The sequence below is a fragment of the Trachurus trachurus genome, assembly GCF_905171665.1.
Source record: "Trachurus trachurus genome assembly, chromosome: 4".
NCBI classification, from domain to species: Eukaryota; Metazoa; Chordata; class Actinopteri; order Carangiformes; family Carangidae; genus Trachurus; species Trachurus trachurus.
Window position 1 is genome coordinate 23579932 of NC_139898.1, and position 22158 is coordinate 23602089.

Consider the following 22158-nt stretch of genomic DNA (forward strand, 5'->3'; position numbering starts at 1 on the left):
GAGTCTTGATGATCCAGAACGACTCACTCAGTCCTCCAAAATATAAGATATATATATAAATAAATAAATAAACTGGAAAACAACTGGAGCCACTGTGCCACTGAGAGCTCTACTTAACAAAAGAGCTGTGTGCCAGATGGGAGAGTTTTTGGAAGGTACCACAAATTTCTTCTCTCTGTTCCTGAGAGGGCATGTGCTTTTCATTGAAGGCCATAGAGAAAATGAGACGGAGCTCGGTTAGGCAAGGGGACCGACCGAGAGGAGAGTGGTCTGGGTTGCATTAGGAGTGGAGTCACTGTGCTAGGGACTGAAGCCGGGAAGGATGGATGCTGTATAAACACACGCAGACATAAACACGTTGCTACCATCTTAAAATTGTATTCCGTGCCACACAAGACCTTTTCCCATCTCTATTAAAATATTTTATGTGTTCCCTCTTTCAGGTATGCTAATGCTACTTTGATTTTCTGTGTGTGTGCCTGTGTGTGTGTGTGTTTGTGTGTGTGCGTGCGCTTGCATTTACTTTGCAGCACTTTAAGAAGCAGAGGAGACTTATCCCAGAGAGAACAGTGTGGAAGTACTTCGTCCAACTCTGCAGTGCGCTTGAACATATGCACTCCCGGAGAGTCATGCACAGAGGTAGTGTTAATGCACACACACACTCTCTCTCTCACATATATTAATACATAGATGGACTTGTTTTAGCTTGCTTATTGACGGTTTAAGAAAATTTAGAATACAGAATAAATTGAGTTCGTAGAATCTGATAAATCTGGATCAGTTCGCTCTTATAAATCGAGCCACCGTGAATGTTCTGAGAACATTTTAGAGACGTAACGGGTGATACAAACAAGTTGGAGAGATTTTTTTTTACAAATGCCGCAACTACTCACATCTGTTCTCAGCCCCTATGAAAGAAAAGCAGTGACATGAAACCAGTGGTTACTTTCCTAGAAAATGAAGTTTGAGCAAATCATGTGCTAAATGTCTCAAAGCATGTGTCCAATCATGGACTCTTAAATCACACAGTGTGTTGTAATTCTTCGAAAACTCACTGAACTGTGAACCAATTCATACAAACAATTTAATGCATGTTCAGAAACGTAGGTGTGTATTAAACCTCTACTGGGACGAGGGTGGTCCCATTGTCCTGTAGATTTGCCTTTAACAGGACATCATAAAGCAAATGTGATGTTTTTCCTCAATGCATTGTGATACAGCAGTGGAAAAACCTTGGCAAAAACTGAAGTTACTTGTGTGTGATGGATTATCTGTCTCCTACAATTTAAGTCTGTGTTAATTTTTAATAGCATAACAAATTGCACTGAAACCAGTGGATGTCTGTGGAGTGGGAACTAAAGTAAAGAAGTTGCATTGAATTGTTTTTTTGGCATTATTAAGATTACACACAACTCCTGCTATGGAGAGTAAGTTATGCAAGACTTCGAGCCTGGTCGTCTGAAGCCTCTAAAGAGTAAAGACAGAAAACTAAGTCAGTATTTCACATTGGATTTTCTTTAGTGTGATTGACCTTGTTGCATATGACAGAGGGCTTAAGTGTAGGTGCTAAACAACACATAGACCAGAGAACACAGTGTTTATGGCCCCACATGCTTTCAATAGGGCCAAGTCAAACCAAGCCCTGGATTCATGTACATGAGCTGTTGCACTCACTCACACTCACACACACACACACACACATCTACAGGTGATGTACTTCCGTCGGACTGACTCTGATTAGGGCACAGGGACACTAATGAACCCTGAGCTATGAGTTTTAACGACCACTTAACAGAGACCGCCTTTTCAAAAGCCGCTTACAATTATACGGCAGCAGTAAATTTCAAAGGCTGATGCGGATCACATTAACGTTACTTGCGTACTAGAAAAAGCAATATAAATGGTTTTCTAATGCCCACATTAACTGAAATGAATATTTTCATATCACATGCTCCTTCTGAAATTCTGAAATTTGGTATTGAGGGCAGGAATCTGAGTTAAATTCAACAATTTCATAGGTAGCCCCTCTTCTCTGGTTCACCTTTTCTGACGCTTTCTGACTTTTTCGTCTCCAGATATCAAGCCAGCCAATGTATTCATCACAGCCACAGGAGTAGTGAAACTAGGAGACCTGGGACTGGGACGATTCTTCAGCTCCAAAACAACCGCTGCTCATTCGCTAGGTAATTTAAAAGTCTACGACACAAGCATGCACACACGCACTCACACACATGCACACACACAAACACTCAGTGGCCCCCAGTAATCGCCCAATGTTGGATGTGTTTCATTAGGCATGTTGAGCCCAGAGCCATGTGTCATGTGGTCATGCTGCCTGGCCACGGCTGTGCCCGTTCTCTTCAGAAGCCACTTAGCCACTTCCTGTTGCCTTGACCTTTAACCCTAACGAGATGAAGACTGGGCAGAGGCAGTCGAAACACAGCTCTGATTGTGACTGAGTGCCATAAAACAAGCCGGCCAACTTTACAATCTGGGTTATTGTCTGCGTTGATGGGTGTGTTTGTCACTTGTAGGAAATAAAATCTTGTAACACTCTTTAATTCATTCAGAAAAATTGAGAATTGTAGCCCAGAATCACCACAAAAAGGGAGACGAACAAAAAAGGTTTTCTAAACCTGAGACTGGACAAACTGACAAACTGAATGCAAACACATGTTTACATTTTTTTAATACCAGGCATATAATGACTTTGGGGATTACAGTTTAAATCTTTAAGAATCAGGGCCATAACTTTAAGAAAAGAGCAAAATGACACCGTGTTTCAAAAGAAATAGATGAGAAATTTCTACCACCTCAAGCTTTGTCTTGTCAGTAAAAACCTGTAGCTTCTGCCACTTCACAGGAGGCAGTGGTTTTAACACAAATACATTCACTCACATACACACATCTACCTCACTTCAAGGGTGTCATGGTGTTTAAAACACAAGCTCACCCTCTTATCATTTTGTTAACAGTGTGTTCCTATCAGCCTTTCCCCACTGTGCTGTATTTCCTACACCTTCCTGTTGATTTAACATAAGAGAGCATGATGGGTATATTCTAATGATAGAGAAGAGAGAAATGTATCAAAAACCACTTTCTAGAAATTCATATAGTAAAAAAGTTATCAGTAAATTACATATTCTGCTCTTTGCGTTTTTTTTTTAAGCCATTAAAATAATACTTTGCTGAAGGTGTAACCTTAAATCCAGTCTTGAGAATGACTTTATGAAGATACAGGAAATGCTGAAGATGAAGATTGTCAATGAGAGCGGTGTCAGTGAAAAGTCTGTTGGATGTCAGCAAAGACAACACAAATCATCCAGTGTCTCACAAGAATTTTTCAATGTCATTGGATTAAAAAACAAAACAAAAAATCAAATCCTTTCTTTAAAAAAAACCCGAATCAGTTATTTCTCTCACCTCTGTTTTGGTCAAACTGGCAGTAGCACAATCACAAAATCAAACAGGGATTTCTTGCTGCCTGTTGTTGAAATTACAGTAGAAATGACACAAAATGAATAAAATGAGAATAATAGTCTTGAGATTTTGTATTGTACTGTAGCAAGTAGTCACTGCGGATCATTCTAGTGGAGATAGCTCTACTTGTTGAGTTTATTGAAGGTGCTATCCAACATCCCATCAGGAATTTCAGCTGCTTCATAGGTTTGAAAATGTAAAAACAGACAAATATAAATGCTGTCATTCACACTGTCTCGCTTCCCTATGTCAAGCTGGTATTACCACAAACGGCTATGCTATAATCCTCCGCCCCTGTTTAGCAGATGCCCAGCCTTTGAGAAAGTGTGAATCACATGATCAGGTCAACAGAAGCCCCATCAACTCGGCAGCCTGCAGTGCCAGCAGAGCAGGGTGAAAAGCATTGGTGATTGCTCATTAAACGTTGAGTCCACAGCACCCTCTTTAGGCTGACGGAGGATAGGCAGCCCCACAAGCAGAGGGGTCAACTGGAATACTCCTGTCATTAACCCAAAGCAATTAGAACGGCAATGTTAATCTACACATGTGTGTAATATTCCCTCCAGCGCAGTGTGAATGCTTGTCATAATTATATTTGTTTTATATTGATACAGTTGATTTTGAACAATTACACAAGCTCATAAGGGCAAATGAGCATATTTTGTGTGCATATTAGATGTTTTTAAATGATTAAACATCCAATGCCAACTTGGTTTTCTTCTAGTAATATTATAAGTGTATGAGTGTGTTAGTACTGTAGAAACTGATGGTGTCCCCAGGTTTGCATGACCTAACGACAAGAGATTCAGAGGGCGTCATTCATTCCACCCTCTGTCTCTGCCGTTCCCCTTGACATTTCACACAGTTAGTTTCAAACAGCAGATCTCCTCTCTTTTTTTTTCTTTGTCACCTTTTCTTCTCTCCTGTTGCTGTTTCGCTATCTCACTCATCCTCATTTCCCCCTTCCTTCTGTCCCTCGCTCTGGTGCCTTGACTTTTAGCCAGAAAGGAAGACAAAGGTGAAGGAGAGAGAAGGTGTGAGAAAACTGGAGTTGGAGAATAGCAGACGGCACACACAGTGTGAGAGTGAGGGGAAGGAGGAGAAGGCAATATGTCAGAGAAAGAAAGGAGCACAAGAAATAGAAGAATGGGTGACAAAGAAACAGAAAAAGAAAGGCAGAGTGTGCCAGGTGCGAGAGAAGAGAATGTGACAGAGTGACAGAAAAAAAGAGGAGAAAAAAGAAAGCAGAGAGAAAGGAAAAAAGTTTGGAGGAGCAGAGTAAGAGGAGAAAATATGACAATGTGACAGAAAAAAATGGAGAAAAAGGAACGCAAGAGTGAGAGAGAGGGATGGAAAGAAAGAATATGAGGTAGAGTTCTGTGTGTATACGCGTGTATGTGTGTGTGCATGTGTGCGCTTGCACGTCCAATCGCGTGCCAGCGTGGGTCTGTAATGAGCCGAGCCACCCAGCTGAACAGAGGAGCAGGGTGGTGGAGCTGAGATGGAGGTCCAGGCATACAGCCTGTCAGGCTAGGCTTTCAACTCAGCTGCTCAGCAGCCTGCAGTCACACACACACCGTTTTTTTTTTGTCTCTTACGCACTTTTGCACACACTAACAGACACAGACTCTTTGTCTTCTATACAGTTGTAAATCGAGATGCACATCCATATGGACTTGAATGTACACACACACATGCGCAGAAGCAGATAGTTATTCACATAGATGACCAACATACATGCACACCAACACACACACACACCCACAAAAACTCACATATACTACATCCACGCTCTGGGACCTAAGACAAAAATACACACAGGCATGCAAAAGACACCCACTGCACACTGTGTGCTCTCTGGTACAGGGAAGGGTATGCGGGGTTATGGCGAGAGTTGCATTAAAGAGAAAAAGAACAAAAGAGCGGTAGTATGAGGAAAAGCTGATGCAATCATTAGAGAAATGAGAGACTAGCCAATTGGCAGTAATAAGTAGTATAATATACCTGCAATTAACACCTGTAATGTGAAAGGTGTTAACGATGAGTACCGAGGGAAAGAGAGGAAAAGGGAGAAGGAGAGCGAACAAGGCTGAAGCAGAAAGACTTTACAGAGGCCGTTATTGGAAATAACCATGACTGCTTCAACATATATATATATATATTAAGACGTGATAATCTTATAAAGGCAAGCGAGCATGTTGTGAAACGAAGAGGGGTAGGCGCAGAGGGTGAGAGGCGCAGGTGGTGAGGACTCAGCAGGACCCATGGCAAACCTCGCAAAAACATGGTGGGGGATATGATAGGATATAGAGAATGTCCTCTGACTTTGAGATCGAGTCCGTTCAGGCCGTGCTCCCACCTACAAGTTTATGTCTTTCGTCTTAAAACACAATAGAGCGACTGGTTTCTGAGAAATCCAATCATCTCCTCTGAGATTCCACTACAGTCTAATTCCCTGTTTAGGACCTGGAAATGTAAAACTGATAATAGCATTAGATTAGAGAGTGGCTTACACCTTTGATGAGTACTCTCCAAGAAATACTTAAGTGTGTTCATATGGCTTGTTAAAAGGAAATCATGGCAAAGGTCTGTGCAATCAAACCAATAATTCATTAAACAGACACAGGTTTGGGTTCATTTAATGGTACATTCAGCAGGGACTTAGAAGAGTGGGCTCTTTATGCTGGATAGCATCTCACCTCCTATACAACAACGCTTACCCTGTTACACAGAGAATAAAGTGTTGTCATAGCCATTCACAATAATGGAAATCAATCCCAACATGACTTTCAATTTATTTGCATGAATAAGTAATGTGCCCTTAATTTAGCATGCTGAAGGAGCCTGAGCCCATCGCTGCTGCTTTTTTTATGCAACTATTAGCATAAGAGAGGCTGATTCTTTTTAATCAACTAATAATGAATGTTAGGGGAGCTTGTTCAGACCGCGCCATGAGACCTCACAGCTCTCTCACACACACATATGCACACACACACACAAAACCACAGTACCAACCTGATGACCAATTAAAACAGCAATCCCTAGTCCCCTGTTTATTCCTCTACGTGCTCTCTCTTGCTTCTGCCTGTGCAGATGCTGATTATTTTTGGAATGACAGGTAACACTTCATTATTCAAAACCGCACATTTAAGATAAAAGCGTGTTTTCTCAACCCAATTAGATGTGCACCAAAATTAAAAGTGCTAGCTTTCATTACAGTTCCCATAGACTTCAAATCTAATATCCCCCTCTGTAATAGTTTTATTAATTGCAATTACATCAGTTGAGTTTCCTCCGACCTGTTAATGTGCAGAATGGCTCTGGAGAGTTTGTGTGTGCGTGCGTGTGCGCGTGCATGCACAACTGAATACATGTGAGAAGTGTGTGCGAGTGTGCAATTATGGCTTTTTCCTTCCATTTTCCTGCAAGCAGACTTTTCTCCTGAGTTCTTTCCATTTGAGAGCTGTTTTCACCTTAACTCACTGCAACTGCTGTGCATATATAGTGAACTCAACAGCTACCAGTTGCTGTCTATAGAAACTGTTTCTCATTCCTGTACATTGTATTAGTATAGGGGATTTGAAATCATAAAAACAACACATGTGTTTAAAGAAATAGCTATTTAAGATTTAAATGCACTAATTCCTTCATTGGTCTGTTTTTTATTTATTTATTTTTTATAAATATGTACACCCTCACCTTTAGAGCACGAAACATTTCAAACAATAAATAAATTAGTTTAAGAATTTGTTTCTCTTAATGTCACAGCAGTTGAAATATTCAGTACTTAATTACTGTAATATTTAAGACAGATATGCTACAGTTCAGAGTCACTGTTATTTCAATGAACCCTCCATTCAAACGTTTGCTCAAGAGGATTTGGAGCGAGCAGAGTCTTAAGAGTTGCTCAGTGCAGGTTGAAGGGCTTGGTAAAATTTCCATGCTTTAACCATATGTGATTAATATAAAACCTCTGCTGGACGTGCATGATAGACTTTTACATGGGAAATCACAATAAACAGAAAGCAAATGAAAAAAAGCAGCCGGTCACATTCGGCTAAGAAAGCAGCGAATATCCGTAAGCTTCCAGCGGTGTGTTATGGATGTGATGTTGAGCTGTGGTTCGTCTCTGTGTCCAGTTGGGTGAAGATCTGATTCTTTGGAGGTCTGCCAGTCCCCATGGCAGCTTGGGATTCTTGAGTTTCAAAACCAGAACCAGAAACCGGGCAACTTTTAAGGCTCCGCCGCTGCTCCCTGGGCGTATTCACCGACTACTGTTTCAGATCATTACCAAGCCCCACTAATCAAAACTGAGTCATGTATATTTTATGTACATGACTATGTCTGCTGTGCATATGTATGCAACATTGTGGTGCTCACACAGTTGCATGCACTGTATGTGTGTACATGGTGACATCTAACCTTATTAAATGTTGTCTTTCTTACAATTAACAGAAGTAGTCTGTGTTTAAGTTTCCCTCTCCATGCTCTTGCTAAAATATGGAGAGTATTGCAACCTCTGAGTGTGTCACAGTTTGAGTCTACACCTCCGCTGCTCACCTGTGTCTCTGCACTGTGTCAGTGACGTTGATGAACTGGGGAAGCATGCATGGGTTTGCAATGCAAAATGTTAGCACTCACTCTCTCTTTTTGTCCTGTTCTCATTTTCTGCCTCTGTCTATCTCCTTCTGTCCTTTTCCCTCTCTCCTCCACCTCTCCTCCCCCTCCCTCTGTATTCCAGTGGGTACTCCTTACTACATGTCACCGGAGAGGATACATGAAAACGGATACAACTTCAAATCTGACATCTGGTCGCTAGGATGCCTGCTGTACGAGGTAAACTATGGGAATATGTGCACACTCTGTCACCCTGCAGTCGACTGTGGGAGTGACGTGAAAACACAGTGGCTGAGACACACACATAAACAAACCATCCCCAATCCCACATGTAATAAAGTACTGTAAGGAAATATATACAAATAATTACACTTACCCACATTATGATGCAAGATTTATAACGGGTCTCACGACGCATGCAAACTATGACCACTCTTTTACGACAGATAATAAGAATAAATCTAAATATTTCTTTACCTCTTACCCCATTTGCTCCTCGCTTCTTTGCCTGTGGCTTGGCAGCGCTGAAGCCTTAAGACTCCTCGAGTTAAAGTATTTCAGCCAAGGAACCTGCTAAACGTTGAAAAGCTGGCGAGTGAAGGGAACTGACATGGCCATGTGTTTTAGATAAAGCCGCCCAGTGACACTGACTAGTTTGATTAGTCAGGAGCAAAACACCACAGGGCGGTGGACCACACCGAGCGGAGACGAGCCCTGGAGGAGCGCACAGCAGAGGGAACAAAGGGGAAAGAGAGAGAGAGAGAGGAGCTGAACAATGGTAGACATGAGTGATAGCAGTCAATCTGATTTTGCACCTTGCCAACCTTCACGTGCGCTGAATACAAACAGACAGGCACAAATTCAGAGACACACTCTCGGCCAAGGAAACGCTTACTTTTCCCCCTCCCCTCCCCTCCCCTCCTCTCCTCTCTTCTCTCCCAACTCCCCTGAGTTTGCTGATCACTTGGGCTGCATTTCAACGCACCAGTGACTGCACCTTCTCCACAGTGCCTCAGGCATAGAGGTGGAGAGATAACGCAAGGAAGAAGTTTGAGCTCGGCTTGCAGGTCATGGTTGCTCAGAGACCACAGTCCTTCATGCTAATTAGTTCCCCACAATGCACCGCGGTAATGTGCGGCTGTGGTTGGCTGGGAGCGGTGGGGGCTGTAGGTCACATTCTGTTTTTGTCCTTTTTTTTTTTATATGTGTGTTGTACGTGTGCGTTTACACGGAAAGATGCTACTTTTACTATTAATAAAAAACAGATTGCTGGGTTATATTGCTCTTTTTGCATAGTTTTGTGTAGGTATCATAATTACCAGCCACACAAGCACTGGGCTGTTTAGTTTGATTAAGGTTGCTTTGATGTGGTTAATGTTGTCAGGATGACTTGGGTTTAGTTTTCATTGAAGCAGGCTCAGGCATTTTGATTAAGATTTAGTCAAAAGTTAACAGTGGTATCAATTTCCATACATTTGGACACAGTTTTTTTCTCATTTACAAACTTTCATCAAACAATTGGTTTGATTGTTATCGAAGAATGTGTCCATGGTGATTCTTTGGATTTCTTTAAGCAAGCTGTTCATTTTTGAAATTGTCGTAGTACTACATGTGCAGCCTGACTGAGCATTGATCGTTTCACAGCTCCAGTTGGGGTACAACACATTGATCTTTTCTACCTTTCACCCTTAGGAGAGCTGCTAGGGGTCACAATCTAGACTTAAACACTGAGAAAGTGAGATGGGGACCAGAGATGAGGCGAAGGAAGGAGGAGAGCAAGAGAGCAGAAGTGAAAAGATAGAGGGAGACCTACTGCTCCCCCGAGGAGGTCAAAAGATGGGGGAATAAAGATGTAAGGGGAAAAAAAGTTTAGGAATCTGTTGTATATAGGAACAATATAGGAAGCCAGAGAAGGGTAAGGGCATAGGCAGTGCAAGTCTTTAGAGGGATTGAAAAGGCAGAGGAGATGGAAGGCTTGAGAGATGGAGAGAGCAAGTGGGGGGAAGAGAAATGGAAAGGGAAAATAACAAATAGCAAGAGCAGGGTTATAGATTGCTGGAGCGAAGAGAAAGATGGGGGGGGGGTGTTCATTCAGAGAGAAAGTACTGCAGGTACAAGAGCAGAGACAGAACTCCAACCATCAGGTCAAGGTGAGCCATGCAAGCAGCCTGTGGAGATAAAGATTTTACAACCTTATTGTTACCAGAGGAGTGCTCACCACGTCATGCATATTCTCTTTGAAGAACAGACCCCTTGCCTTCCAACTTCTTGGTAAGAGGGCTCCACAGTACATTCGGTGTCAGGAAACTTACCTCTTTCTCTCCCAAACTCTCTCTTTCACTCCTCTTTGCTCTGTTCTCATCCCCTCTGCTACGTTCCCCTCCGTATGCCTCCCTTTTCCTCACTTAACCTTCAGGCATAAGAAATTCACATAGAAATCCACGCCTCATCCCTTTGGTACTCATTGATTTCACTCTGGACATACAGAAGGGGCTGAGGTTTTGTGTGTTGAGGTTTCTTCTTGTGTGTGTGTGTGTGTGTGCGTACATCCATGATTATGTGTGCTTGTATCCAAGGGAGTTTGGTTCCTTATGTGTGAAACTGCTCCATTTGAGAGAGGCTGCATTTTTCATCCACGTGCCCGGGGGGTTCAGTTAGGGTCCGAAGGGTCCATCTGTCAATACCTGGTCATTGTATCTGCGTCTATCTTCATCTCCCATTCTGTTTGATCCTTTTCTCCCCGTGTCCAAACTCATTACATCACCAGACCTTGCCCTGTGCCCCCTCACCTAAACCCCTTCTCAATGTGGTGAAAGAGGGATGCTGCACTCATCAGGGTCGTCTCCTCGGGTGACATGGAAAAGTAACAAAAGGGGGGGGGGGGGGGGGGGGGGTTTGGTCACATGCCAGTCAATGAGATCGTGCTCTCTCCGTTTGCTCCCAGTCAAAACCACTTCATATCTACATGAGTAATTCTCACGCACTTGCTCACTGTGCACACACACACACTCTTTGGTCTCCCGCTTGTGCAGATGTGTTGTGGTTGTGTAAGGGGTTAGCAGAGGAGGAGAATATATTGAAAAACTTTACAGGAATGCGTCTCCTTCCTGTATGGAGCTCAGCCATCCATACCTCTGACTGTGCCCATGTCTCGTGCTTCCTGCCTCATTCCTGTTCCTCCCCGCTTGTTTTGCTGTTGGTTTTATGAGGCCTCGAGAAAATGCAGGGTTCTCAGAGGCTGGCATTTGCATGTGATGAGTTGCCCCTGTGGCTAGTTTTCTGTATGGTTTTGAAAGCGAGTTTTTTTTTTTTTTTGCCAACAGAGACTGGATAACCTTAAACCTTTTTTATACTGTGGGTCTTTTTTTTATTGACACGTCAACTCGGCACACATGTTCCTCATACCAATTTCAATGTCAGACTGCAACTTATCCAATATAAAACATTGTCCATTTACCTTCTACAGTACCTGATCTTTTCACTATTCTGTACATTGTTGTACACATTGATCCCTAACCTGTCAGTCCATGCTCTTCTCCTAATCCCAAAGAAACTCTTATATTGGGCTTAAAGCAGTAATAACATCTAGAAATAGAACATCTATCTCTGTTGGGCCTTTTTCATGACTGTTTCTTAAAATCTTCAAACTGTAAAGTAAATATTTAAAGGCCTCTTTTATTATTTTGGTAAATACACTTTTTTCTTTTCTTTTGAGTTAAATGAGATCACCAAGACTGCTCTCATATATGTCCTTAAAATATGCACTAAAAACATGTAAAACCCCAAATGAAATTATGTACCTTGTTGTAACTGGTGATGTTTAGAGAGGCTGGTGGACAGACTTTGCCACCTTTGGATGGAGCTAACCCAGCTGTTAACTCCTGTTTGAGTCTAAGATAAACGGGTGGTAGCTTCATATTTATCTGACAGATAGACCACTATCAATCTTTCAGTCTTTTAACTCAAAAGCATATTTCCCCTGCATGTTAAATTTTTCCTTCAGATTTCAACACTTCAAATACCAACATTCAGTTTAGACGGGGACATTAGATTATAAGACACTTTTTTTTCAATCAGTTTTCCTCAAAAGTTCAGCTCCCTAGAACAATCTGGTCCTTTTAGCTCAAGGATCTCTTCTTCTTCTTCTTCTTCTTGTCCTTTCTTCATCCCATCTTCGCTTTTTAGTGTGTTAGAAGTCGAGGGGTGATGACTCCACTGGGTGTAGGTATATTTTTAATGACTGTCCCTACACTGTGACTTATTGCCTTGATTAATATATCATCATAAAGCCACATGAAGGACCAGTGAGAACATAAAAAAGTCATGCTTTCCTCACTTTTACAGTAATATGTGTGTGTGTGTGTGTGTGTGTGTGAGAGAGAGAGAGAGAGAGAGAGAGAGAGAGAGAGAGAGAGAGAGATAGAGAGAGCGGGGAAGAGAGGGCAGAAGAGAAAATACACAAAATATACATGTGTTTTTTCTTGTGTGTATTAACATTTAGGTGTTTATTTTGATGTGGCATATGCCTATAATTGTATGTATGTTTATAAATGAGTAAGCGAGAACTTGTGAGGAGCCCTTTGGTCCCAGGCTGCAGGGCTCCAGGGATGGGGTGGTGGAGGTGGTGGTGGTGGAAGGAGAAGACGAGAGCCTCTCGCAGCTCTTTTTAATTGGTGTACAGGGAGAGAAACTGGAGAGAGAGAGAGAGAGAGAGAGAGCTGGATTAGTGTTAATCAAACTGGAAGACCCCAACCAGACATTTTACATGGACAGAGATGCTGGCTTTACATGCCTGGGCTGAGGAGGGCACAACCTGGCCAGCCGAGGATGAGCCCAGGAACAAAGGAGTGTGTGTGTGTGTGTGTGTGTGTGTGAGGGGATGTGCGTGTGCTCTGCCACCAGCAGCTCACACCCCTCAGACAGACAGCAGGCATGCGTGTGCATTGTATGTCTTTCGAATATCAATGAACCATACACACACACACACAGTCTCACATTCACACACCAGGGACCCAGAGGTCAGAGAGTGAGTCAATCATCTAACCCACTGCGACGACACAGCCTGAAAAAAACCTGTGTGTGTGTGTGGGCATGCATCTTTATGCTTGTATGTGTGTATGTGTGTACATATATGTAGGTGTGTGTGTGTGTGTGTGTGTGTGTGTGTGAGAGAGAGAGAGAGCAGGGGGCCGGCAGCTGTCAGGGGCTAGGAGCAGCAGGCACTAATGAAGCAGATGAATAGTGCAAAAACTCCCAAATACAAACAGGACAGTTGACATTTTTCATCTGTCAAAAGCAGAAGATGCATGAAAATACGATGGGGTCTTGTTTAACCCCTTGCCTCCTGGTGTCTGTAACTGGCTGGTTTTCTCCCTTCTCTGTCTGTTTCTGTCTCCCCCTCTTTTTCTCCTACTTACTGAGATATTTCTCTTTTTTTTTCTCCAAAGCACTAACTAGCCCTTACAGACACTGCAAACATACATAATACCACCTACTTAGTAGTTACAGTATATGCACATTTCTTATGAAGTAGTTAAGATTGTTTTTCCACATGGCTCTTTCTAAGACATCGAAGTATAAACATTTACAGCAAGGAGTCAGCATTTTTTTTTTTTTTTTTTTTGCAGACATGGACACTGAACTGACTCACTCCCCTTTGAAAGAAAGCCAGTGAGGTCTGAGTTTGTTTTTCCCTCTCTGAGTCCACCTGACACTGCCGTCTAATTTTTGCATTTATAGAGTGATAAGTGTGTCTTGCTGGAAAGTGATTAGTTTCTGGAATAAAGTGCAAAAAGGCAGCAGTGAATGACCAATTAGTTGGTGATTTAATTGCTGGAGGTTAAGTTCAACTTCTAATTATTGTATTATTGCTGTAGCTGTTGTTAGTTAATAAAGGTCAGTCACTTACAGGGAAAGGGAAAGTACTTGCATTTCCTTTGGGATCAATAAAGTTATCTCTGAGTCCAAGTCTAAAAAGTCCAGTCATTTCTTCCACCTTATCAAGAACACACTATATCACCAGTGTGGATTCAATTAAAGTTTATTTTATTTTTAAACTGGCTCTGTTCCTGTGGATATACCATATAGGTTCATTCAGGTTTATTTTTTAGAGTGTACCATTACTTCACACACGTCTGTATCTGCCTTTGTCTCTTAATCTCTGTACAATCAAATCTGAAATCTTAGTTTATAAGATATGAGGCTTTGTTACTAATGGAAGTGCATCATTGCTGACACACACAGGAATATGCATTTCCACCACACATCTCATCACTGTCAACCACCTGCTGTGCCAGTCTCAGAAGTAATCGTCACAGCAGTGGGAGAAGGGCGTTCAAGGAGAAAGAAAGAGAAAGAGAGGGAGATCCTCCTCACTCAATGTTCACGTGTTTTTATTTGGATTAATGTGATTGAGTGATTAAAAAGAGCAGATGAGTGAGAAGTAGTAGTGTCGAACCTACTGTGGTTCACGTGGCTGACATCATCTGACTTGTCACTGGAAGCTGGCGCGGAAACTCTGAAAATCTGCTGGATGGGGAACAAAAGCTTTTCTTCTGGGGCAGTGTCAGTGTGTTACACTCGTATAGCAACAAGTGGCAAATTGAAAAATCCTTCCAATATTTTTCCCATACAAGTAGTTCTTGTGGCTTTATAGACGAGCCAATGCAAAGAAACTGCCCAATAACATTTTCGAATTATTCTGCCAGCCGTATCTTTAAACCGTAACCTGTTTATGTCCTGCTATAAAAACGATTGTATACTAGAAGACAGCTTCTGTTATTCTACACCTTTTCCCCTTACGGTCCTATTTATACACAAGTATTTTCTTTGTTGTCTGATATTGGGGAAGATGGCGCATTCACACCAACCTGCTGTATTCTGTATGGAGTGATTCCATTTGGATTCATATGTGGAGATGTTGTTCTCATCTACGTTCACACTACCAATTAACAGGCTGTCAAACACATACCTTCCACTGTCCAATGATAGTGCAAGAAAAACTTTAAAAAAAACAAGTTAAAATAATATTGAACAATTATTTTGCCCATGATGATAACCTTGTGGTGTTGTTTTGTTTATCCTGTCTTTTTATAGCAATGTTCTTAGTCCAATTTGCCACCATTCCTGTGATCAATCAACACACCCAAAGCTGAAATAACCGTCACCAAGACCGCATTCAAGTTGGGAATGTGTCGCATCTCATCTGTGAGCAAAGCAGAAGCTGAGCATGAGCACTCACTGATTGTCCGTTAATAGATCTGGATCCTTCATATGTCCTGGAATTTACAGAGATGTAAAACAACTTTTTAAAAGTTAACCTCTGTCTTATAACTGGTCCATTTCCAGGGCATGAAAGTGGAATTTAACTTCTGTGCTCGCTGCCCAGATACAGTCGGACCCAAAGCTCTAAGACCATTTTCCCATTCTGTTCATTTCTGCAGTCTTTTGTGTCGAACAGTCAAGCACAGAAATACTTAAATAGGAACTATGCAGGATTATTAGCTTAACTATGCTACATTTGTACCTTCATGAAACGGCTTCAGAGTAATAGTGATCGTTATATAAATGACTCGTAAATTATCACAGGGAGAACGGAGGCTCTCTGCCTTCCTCATAACGTCTCTTGGCTGAAAACCAACCTTGAAAGATCAGAGCCTCCGACCCGGTGTCCCAGCTTCTGTCTAATGCCGCACCACGGCACAAACCCTTAACCTCTTGTTTATGACAGATAAGACTACACAAATATACATCGTAACATCGAATATGATATATAACGTTAGGTACCGCTCTATTGATTGATTTCTCGCCAGCTTTGTTGTAAACAAATGCACATGGCCAGAGGAGGGTTAGCAAAACAGAGGAAAAGCAACCGGACTTGCATAGTTCCCCCCTAATTTAATCTCTTTTGTTATCATGTTAGACACAGGATGCAACAAGGTTGCTGTGTAATGATCTAATATCTAACATCTCCTATCATCATCATCATCATGGTTATCAGTTGAACCATTTGACCCAACACAAGTGTAACATGTTTTTTATTTTGGGAGAGAGTTTGAGTGTGCTGTCTGCTGTAGGCTTCACCTTGGATTTTAACAACAGGAAGTGAGCCAGTCACTAAGCCTGGCAAAAATGGCATGGTATATTTTCTACCCTCAGAGAGGCAAGAGGGATTCTTCACCTATTTCCACTCACCAGCAAAAGTCTCCTCATCCTCTCCACGCTTCCTTACCGTTCCCATTTGCCCTCCCTCTGCTCTGCCTGCTTGCATTTGTTTTGGAGAGGATACAGTTTTCTCGCTGCTCCAGCAAACTGAAAAATTCTCTCCCATCGCATCCCCACACCCCAACTCCTAGCATACTTTTCCTTTCTCAGATCTTTGTTTCCTCTCATTTTCATCTCTTAAGTTTTTCGAGGCAGTGCAGCAGAAAGGGCCAGCAAACTAGAGGGGTACACATAAGCTAAGGGAAGCTTTTATGGATTTTTGTGTTTTGGTTCACTTGAATTTCAGACCAAAAAAATACATACATGACTGTGTAGTGTGTACTGATTTAATATGCACACACAGCTTTACACATATTGACTTGTTGTCTTGCGTTATCTGTCTTCTCATACCCAATCCATTTTTAATCGCATATCTCGGTAGCAGTAAACTGTGTAGGATCTATGTTTACCATACTGTATTTCTCATGTACATGTAGCACCTGTTGAGAATTTGATTGACTGTTTCAAGCTGTCTCATACCTTGTCCTCTTGTCCTTTCCTCCTTTGCTGTCTCCCTCTCCCTTTTTTCTCCCCTATCTTTATATTTCAGATGGCAGCCCTACAGAGCCCGTTCTATGGGGATAAGATGAACCTTTACTCCCTTTGTAAGAAGATAGAACAGTGTGACTACCCCCCTCTTCCTTCAGATCACTACTCAGAGGAGGTGAGTACTGTCTCAGCTGCTTTTTACTGCAATAGTTCAGTGTCGCTCCTTTAAAAGAAGCAGTAGAAATATTTAACCTTTTTAAGCGCACTACTATTTTAGGCAACAGTGGCCAGTCCCTGTTTCTTCTTGCCAGTTCGCTGATTTTTACTTGTTCTGACTATTGAAGTTATTTTTTATATGTAAGAGTAATCCACCCAACTGTCTGAGCTATGATATTACTCTGTGATCAAAAGACCAGCTATGATTTTTACCGTTTGAAAATTAAATGCGCATATCAAAAGCATCTGGCCATGCTTCAGAGTGGGGTGAAACTAAATGGGCTGGAGTGTCATGTTTCCCTGACTAAATGTTAAATCATCTGCTGTAATTCTGCGTAGATTTATCCATGCACAAAAATGTAATATAGTCGGGCTGTGGTTAAAATTGCGTTATTGCTGATTGCTGGTGACGTGTATGAATGCGCATGGCTTTGTGTTGCATGCATGCCCTCTTTGTGTGGGTGGCAATTTTTTTGTTTTGCATTTCTACCTCTTTTTCTTAAATATATTAAGTCAAATGTGCACATAGACACACACACACAAAAACTCAAAAACTCTGGCTCATGCACATAAACTGCAGGTATTGCATTCAGGCACCACCGTCATTGTCACTGTAAAGCTTTGCAAGTAATTGCATTTGCTTGATTACAGTTACCACAATGAGTCATCCCTTGACATCTCATCTGTTTAAAAACATTGCTTAAGTTTTGCATGTTTCTCCTTTCACCAAAAATGCAATTACAGTTGCATCTAACAAATATTTTCATTATTGATTCATCTGTTTACTCGTCAAGTCTATCAAATTTCAGATTATAGAGGGAGAATGCTTAGCCCACTGTTCCACATTTTTCACTCTCCAAAAAACAGTCAAAAACCCATTTTAACCCTTAACCCTAACCCATCAGTTACAGTAGTTCAGTTTTTTTCACTGTAACAATCAATCTATGATTAATCAGTATCATTGCAGAATACATATCTGTCCATAAACCAATTAATTTAATTAAATAGTTGGTTTTGTTTTTAGCTATGACTGACATCAACTTCTGAACATGACAACGATTTTTTTTGCAAACATGCTGTTGTGTTTAAGACTTTGTAATAGCTTGTTTCCAGACTGGACATGGTTTTAAAAATGAATTTAGTCTGCACAGTACAGAAATCCATCAGAGGACGGTTTAATAAACTAGCTTGAAATGTGCAGTGTTACTTTGCACATCAAGGAAGCATTCGTTTTCATTACATTTAAGTTACTTTTTATGGTAAATGAATAGTAGTAAATGGCAGCAAAGCATGAAAGTGCTCATCCTATTGTGTCTGTATCAATGCCTTTCACTCCACTTATCAGTGTATGTGATGGTCCACAGTGGCTAATTTCCAAGTGGCTATCCTTATTCATGTCTCTGTAGTCACATACTAAGCCCTGCTGAGCCAGGCTGGTATTATGCTGTGGTATTTACTTCATTAGGCTGATGGGGGCTAATTGTTGGGTGTTTCAAGCCTATCTGGTGTCTATGTGTCTATGTGTGTGTTTTTATATGCAAGAGCAATTGTGCAAGTGTATATTTGTTGCAAGAGCTCCCTCTCCACACACACATACACACACACACACCATGCTGAGCTTCTGCGTTGCCCCACATGTCACCCCCATCCAGGAGAAAGGGAGACAAAGCGAAAGAGAGAGGGAATGATAGAGCGAGAGACAGGGCGATGGAGAGATGGAGATGAGGGGGGAGCCTGCAGCGCCTGTCTGGATGTAAACAATGCTCCTGAAGGATCGGCAGCAAACTGTCAGCTGCTCATCTTTGTTGTGTCATTTAACCATCTCCATCTATGCTTCCCCCCCACGCCTCCTTTCACTAGCTCCCACTCCCCCCGCCCGCCCCCCTCCCCACTCCACCTGACACTCCCCCACCCTGCTCGCCATGCAAAGAAGCGCATGAATATTTTACATATCTGCATCTCTTCTTCCCCCCTCCATCTCCATTCTGTGGGACTAATTCTCAGACTGTCTGAATTTGCATCTTTCTCTCACTTTCTCACTCACACACACACACACACATACACATACACACACACACAGCGGCTGACAAGAACCCGTCCATGCCGGTGCCATGCAACAGCGGCCGTCGGTAGACGGTTACCATAGCGACCTTGCGTAGATGTTATGTTTTTTTTTCTTTCCTCTCCATCTTTTATTCTCTTCTTTTTTTTTAATGATGGTGGTGGCTGTTCCGCCTGCGAGCCTGTCTATCTATCTGCTCCAATCAGCCGCTTCGCTCGGCTTCAAGTGTAAGTGCTGTCTCCGGATGGCAATGGAGTGGCAGCAGTGTGTGTGTGCGCGCGCTTGCGGGTGGATGTGCATGTGTGGGCTCGGCTAAAAGTGAATTCAGCAGACCAATAAGTGATTAGCACACTAACCCTGCCTCACGTCTACGTCTCAGCCCGGTTACCTGTTGCTTTATTGATGCTATTATGGAACAAGCACATCGAGAGAGCCAATGAAAGACGAGCAGGCCTGTGTTCGCAGGGATTTGTTCATTCCTGGAGCTGTTCTTTAAGAATCAGTGTCACCATAGTGTCATTGACTTTGTTATTTCTCTCTTTACCTTCCAACCAACACCCCTCCTATCCCTCTCACCAGCTGAGGAACTTGGTAGATATGTGCATCAACCCCGACCCGGAGAAGAGGCCGGACATCACCTATGTGTACGACATTGCCAAACACATGCAGAACCTCACACAGGGCAGCTAAACCTTGAGTTACACACACTACAGCTTGTGGAGCTCCTCCCACCCTCCCCTTTGCTTTTCATGCTGGACTTGTACACATCTATCAGCTTTTATACTATACCTTACTCCAGAGTTTAGTTCCTTGTGGTAAAAAGTATGTTTAACAGAATTTTATTTCCAAGGGGACGGTACAGTCTGTTACATGACTGACACCCAAACTTTTTCTGCCCTCCGGTAAAAACCATAAAGATAATGTATTTTTTCTCCAGATGGACCTCCCATTCCTTACACATGTTACAACGCTGAAAATATTTGTGTTGTAACACACTGATATAGTTTTAAAATATGTGTCCAGTGTATTTCTGCCTCTAGTAGATACTGTTAAAGCAGATGTACTGGAAAATTGTAAAAATCAGCAAATGGGTTGTAATTGTAGGTGTTATCTTCTTGCCTTAAAACTGTAAATCCACACACAAATACTATTAGAAATGACCTTCTAGGCCTCATGTGACCTCTGGTCAGCTAATGGCACAAAAAAGATGATAAATGTCTAAAACAACGGTAACATTGGAGTGAGGTGAATTTCACTCAATGGCAGCAAAACTGGGAGACGTACCAAAGTGTTATTGATGATTGAAGTGTTGTTGTGTTGCACTTTTTTATCCTGGTAACAGAAGGGTGGCAGGGTGATCATGTCTAATGAATGTATTAGAAAAGGAAGGATCATCTAAAGGGAAGACTAGAGAAGTACTGGGGGGAGAACGTCTCCACTAATGTCTCCACAACACTTTGAATGTAAGTCATTTTGACACGTATGTATTGTGTTTGGAAAAATCCAGAATGTCTCTTTTTTTTATTTGACAGCCTAGAAGGAGCGGTAGAGGCTGTAACAAAAGCAGTTTTACATCTGCTGTTTACCTTAGTCACTGACACCAAAATATCTCCACCTTGGTTCATTTCAAGAAAGATATACTTCTATTACATAGTGTACGATTTTTTTTTTGTAAATCTGGTAAAAACTCAATGAAGTCATGGGGAAAAAAACCTTAAACTTAAAACACAGAGTTCTCCATCATGGTCCAGTGGATCCATTTGACCCACCAGAACATTAAACTGTAGACAAAATGTTTTGATTGTTGCTGTGTAAGTTTGCAGTGTATGTGCCTTGTTAAATAACATATGCTAAAGAGATAGCAGATCAATATGTTGTGTACCGTCCATGTCATGAGTTAAATCACAGCATGCATACATAATCTCTGTCCTCAGCTGCAATACCAAAGGAGACACCAAAGAGAAAGCCACACACAGAGCAGTTGTGTGTGTGTTTTTTATGGTATATTTTCTGAAAAGTAAATGAAAGACTTGTACTGAAAAAAACAACAACAAACAAACAAGCACCAATGGGACTCATTTAGTTTTACTGTACATATTCAAGAAGTTCCTATAGTTTTAATACTGGGTGTTAGTGACCCTTTATTAACTTGGAGGGTGGGAATGGTGATATGATTTTTTTTAAAACAGTGAATAGGTTTACACCAGTGGGTCACAAGTGACCGACTACCACTGTTTTACATAACGACAATGATGCCACATGGAAGGTATACGTAAACAATAATTGATAACGCTTTATTTTAGTGTCTTATGAATTGTCTTTTAACATTATCAAATTGCCTGTTAACTTTGCAGCTCCATTATTGTACATGTACGTCCATGAACTCCATGTTGTTGTTCTCTTTTTAATTAACATTTAATATTATTAACATGTTAAATACAAAATCAAAGCTTATTGGTGTAAGAAAACGTAAGTTATTTTGTTATGGTTAACAGAATATTTTGATAGTGTGTTCCTGCTTGTTAAATGTCTGAGACGTGCAAATACAGTGTTTGCAATTTTTGTTTGCGATTGTACACCTTGTCCTGAATTTTGTTCCTCCATATTGCTTCTCTACCCCAATGCAGTAAAACTTTAAAAAAAAAAAAAAAAATTATCTAAATTTTTCATCATTTGTTTACCCTTCATCTCTATGCTGTCTGAACAAGCACTTCTTTATGGCACCAAAACCTTTCAGTATTCTCTTGTAATTACAAGGGGGGCAATTGCTTTAAGGCACTTTCTTTGTATTGTAGTTTCTATACAGAATTCCCTGAGGAAATTGGTTGAATTCACAATCAATAAATTCACCAGTGGTTTAGCAAAACGGTCTCTAAACCGCACAATGTCTTGTAAGCACATTTAACTATAGCAACTGGTGCTTTTGTATTGGCCTAAAAATACATTTATGATGATAACCTTTCACAAAGTACGATGGACAGTTATGATGTTTTTTTTTTCCTTCCTTTTTTTTGTAAATCCGCGGGACGGGG

General features: G+C 41.5%; 1 protein-coding gene across 1 annotated transcript in view; it reads left to right on the forward strand.

Moving 5' to 3' along the window:
* The window catches only part of nek7 (NIMA-related kinase 7), a 58355-nt gene extending 38314 nt beyond the window's left edge, over window positions 1-20041 (forward strand). Inside the window, exons 6-10 of the mRNA XM_083969936.1 lie at window positions 531-639; window positions 2076-2183; window positions 8222-8316; window positions 16910-17023; window positions 19706-20041. Of these exons, the coding sequence (XP_083826062.1) occupies window positions 531-639; window positions 2076-2183; window positions 8222-8316; window positions 16910-17023; window positions 19706-19816 (537 nt within the window). The 3' untranslated portion in view covers window positions 19817-20041. The remainder of the gene's footprint in view (window positions 1-530; window positions 640-2075; window positions 2184-8221; window positions 8317-16909; window positions 17024-19705) is intronic.
* The last annotated feature ends 2117 nt before the right edge of the window (window positions 20042-22158 follow it).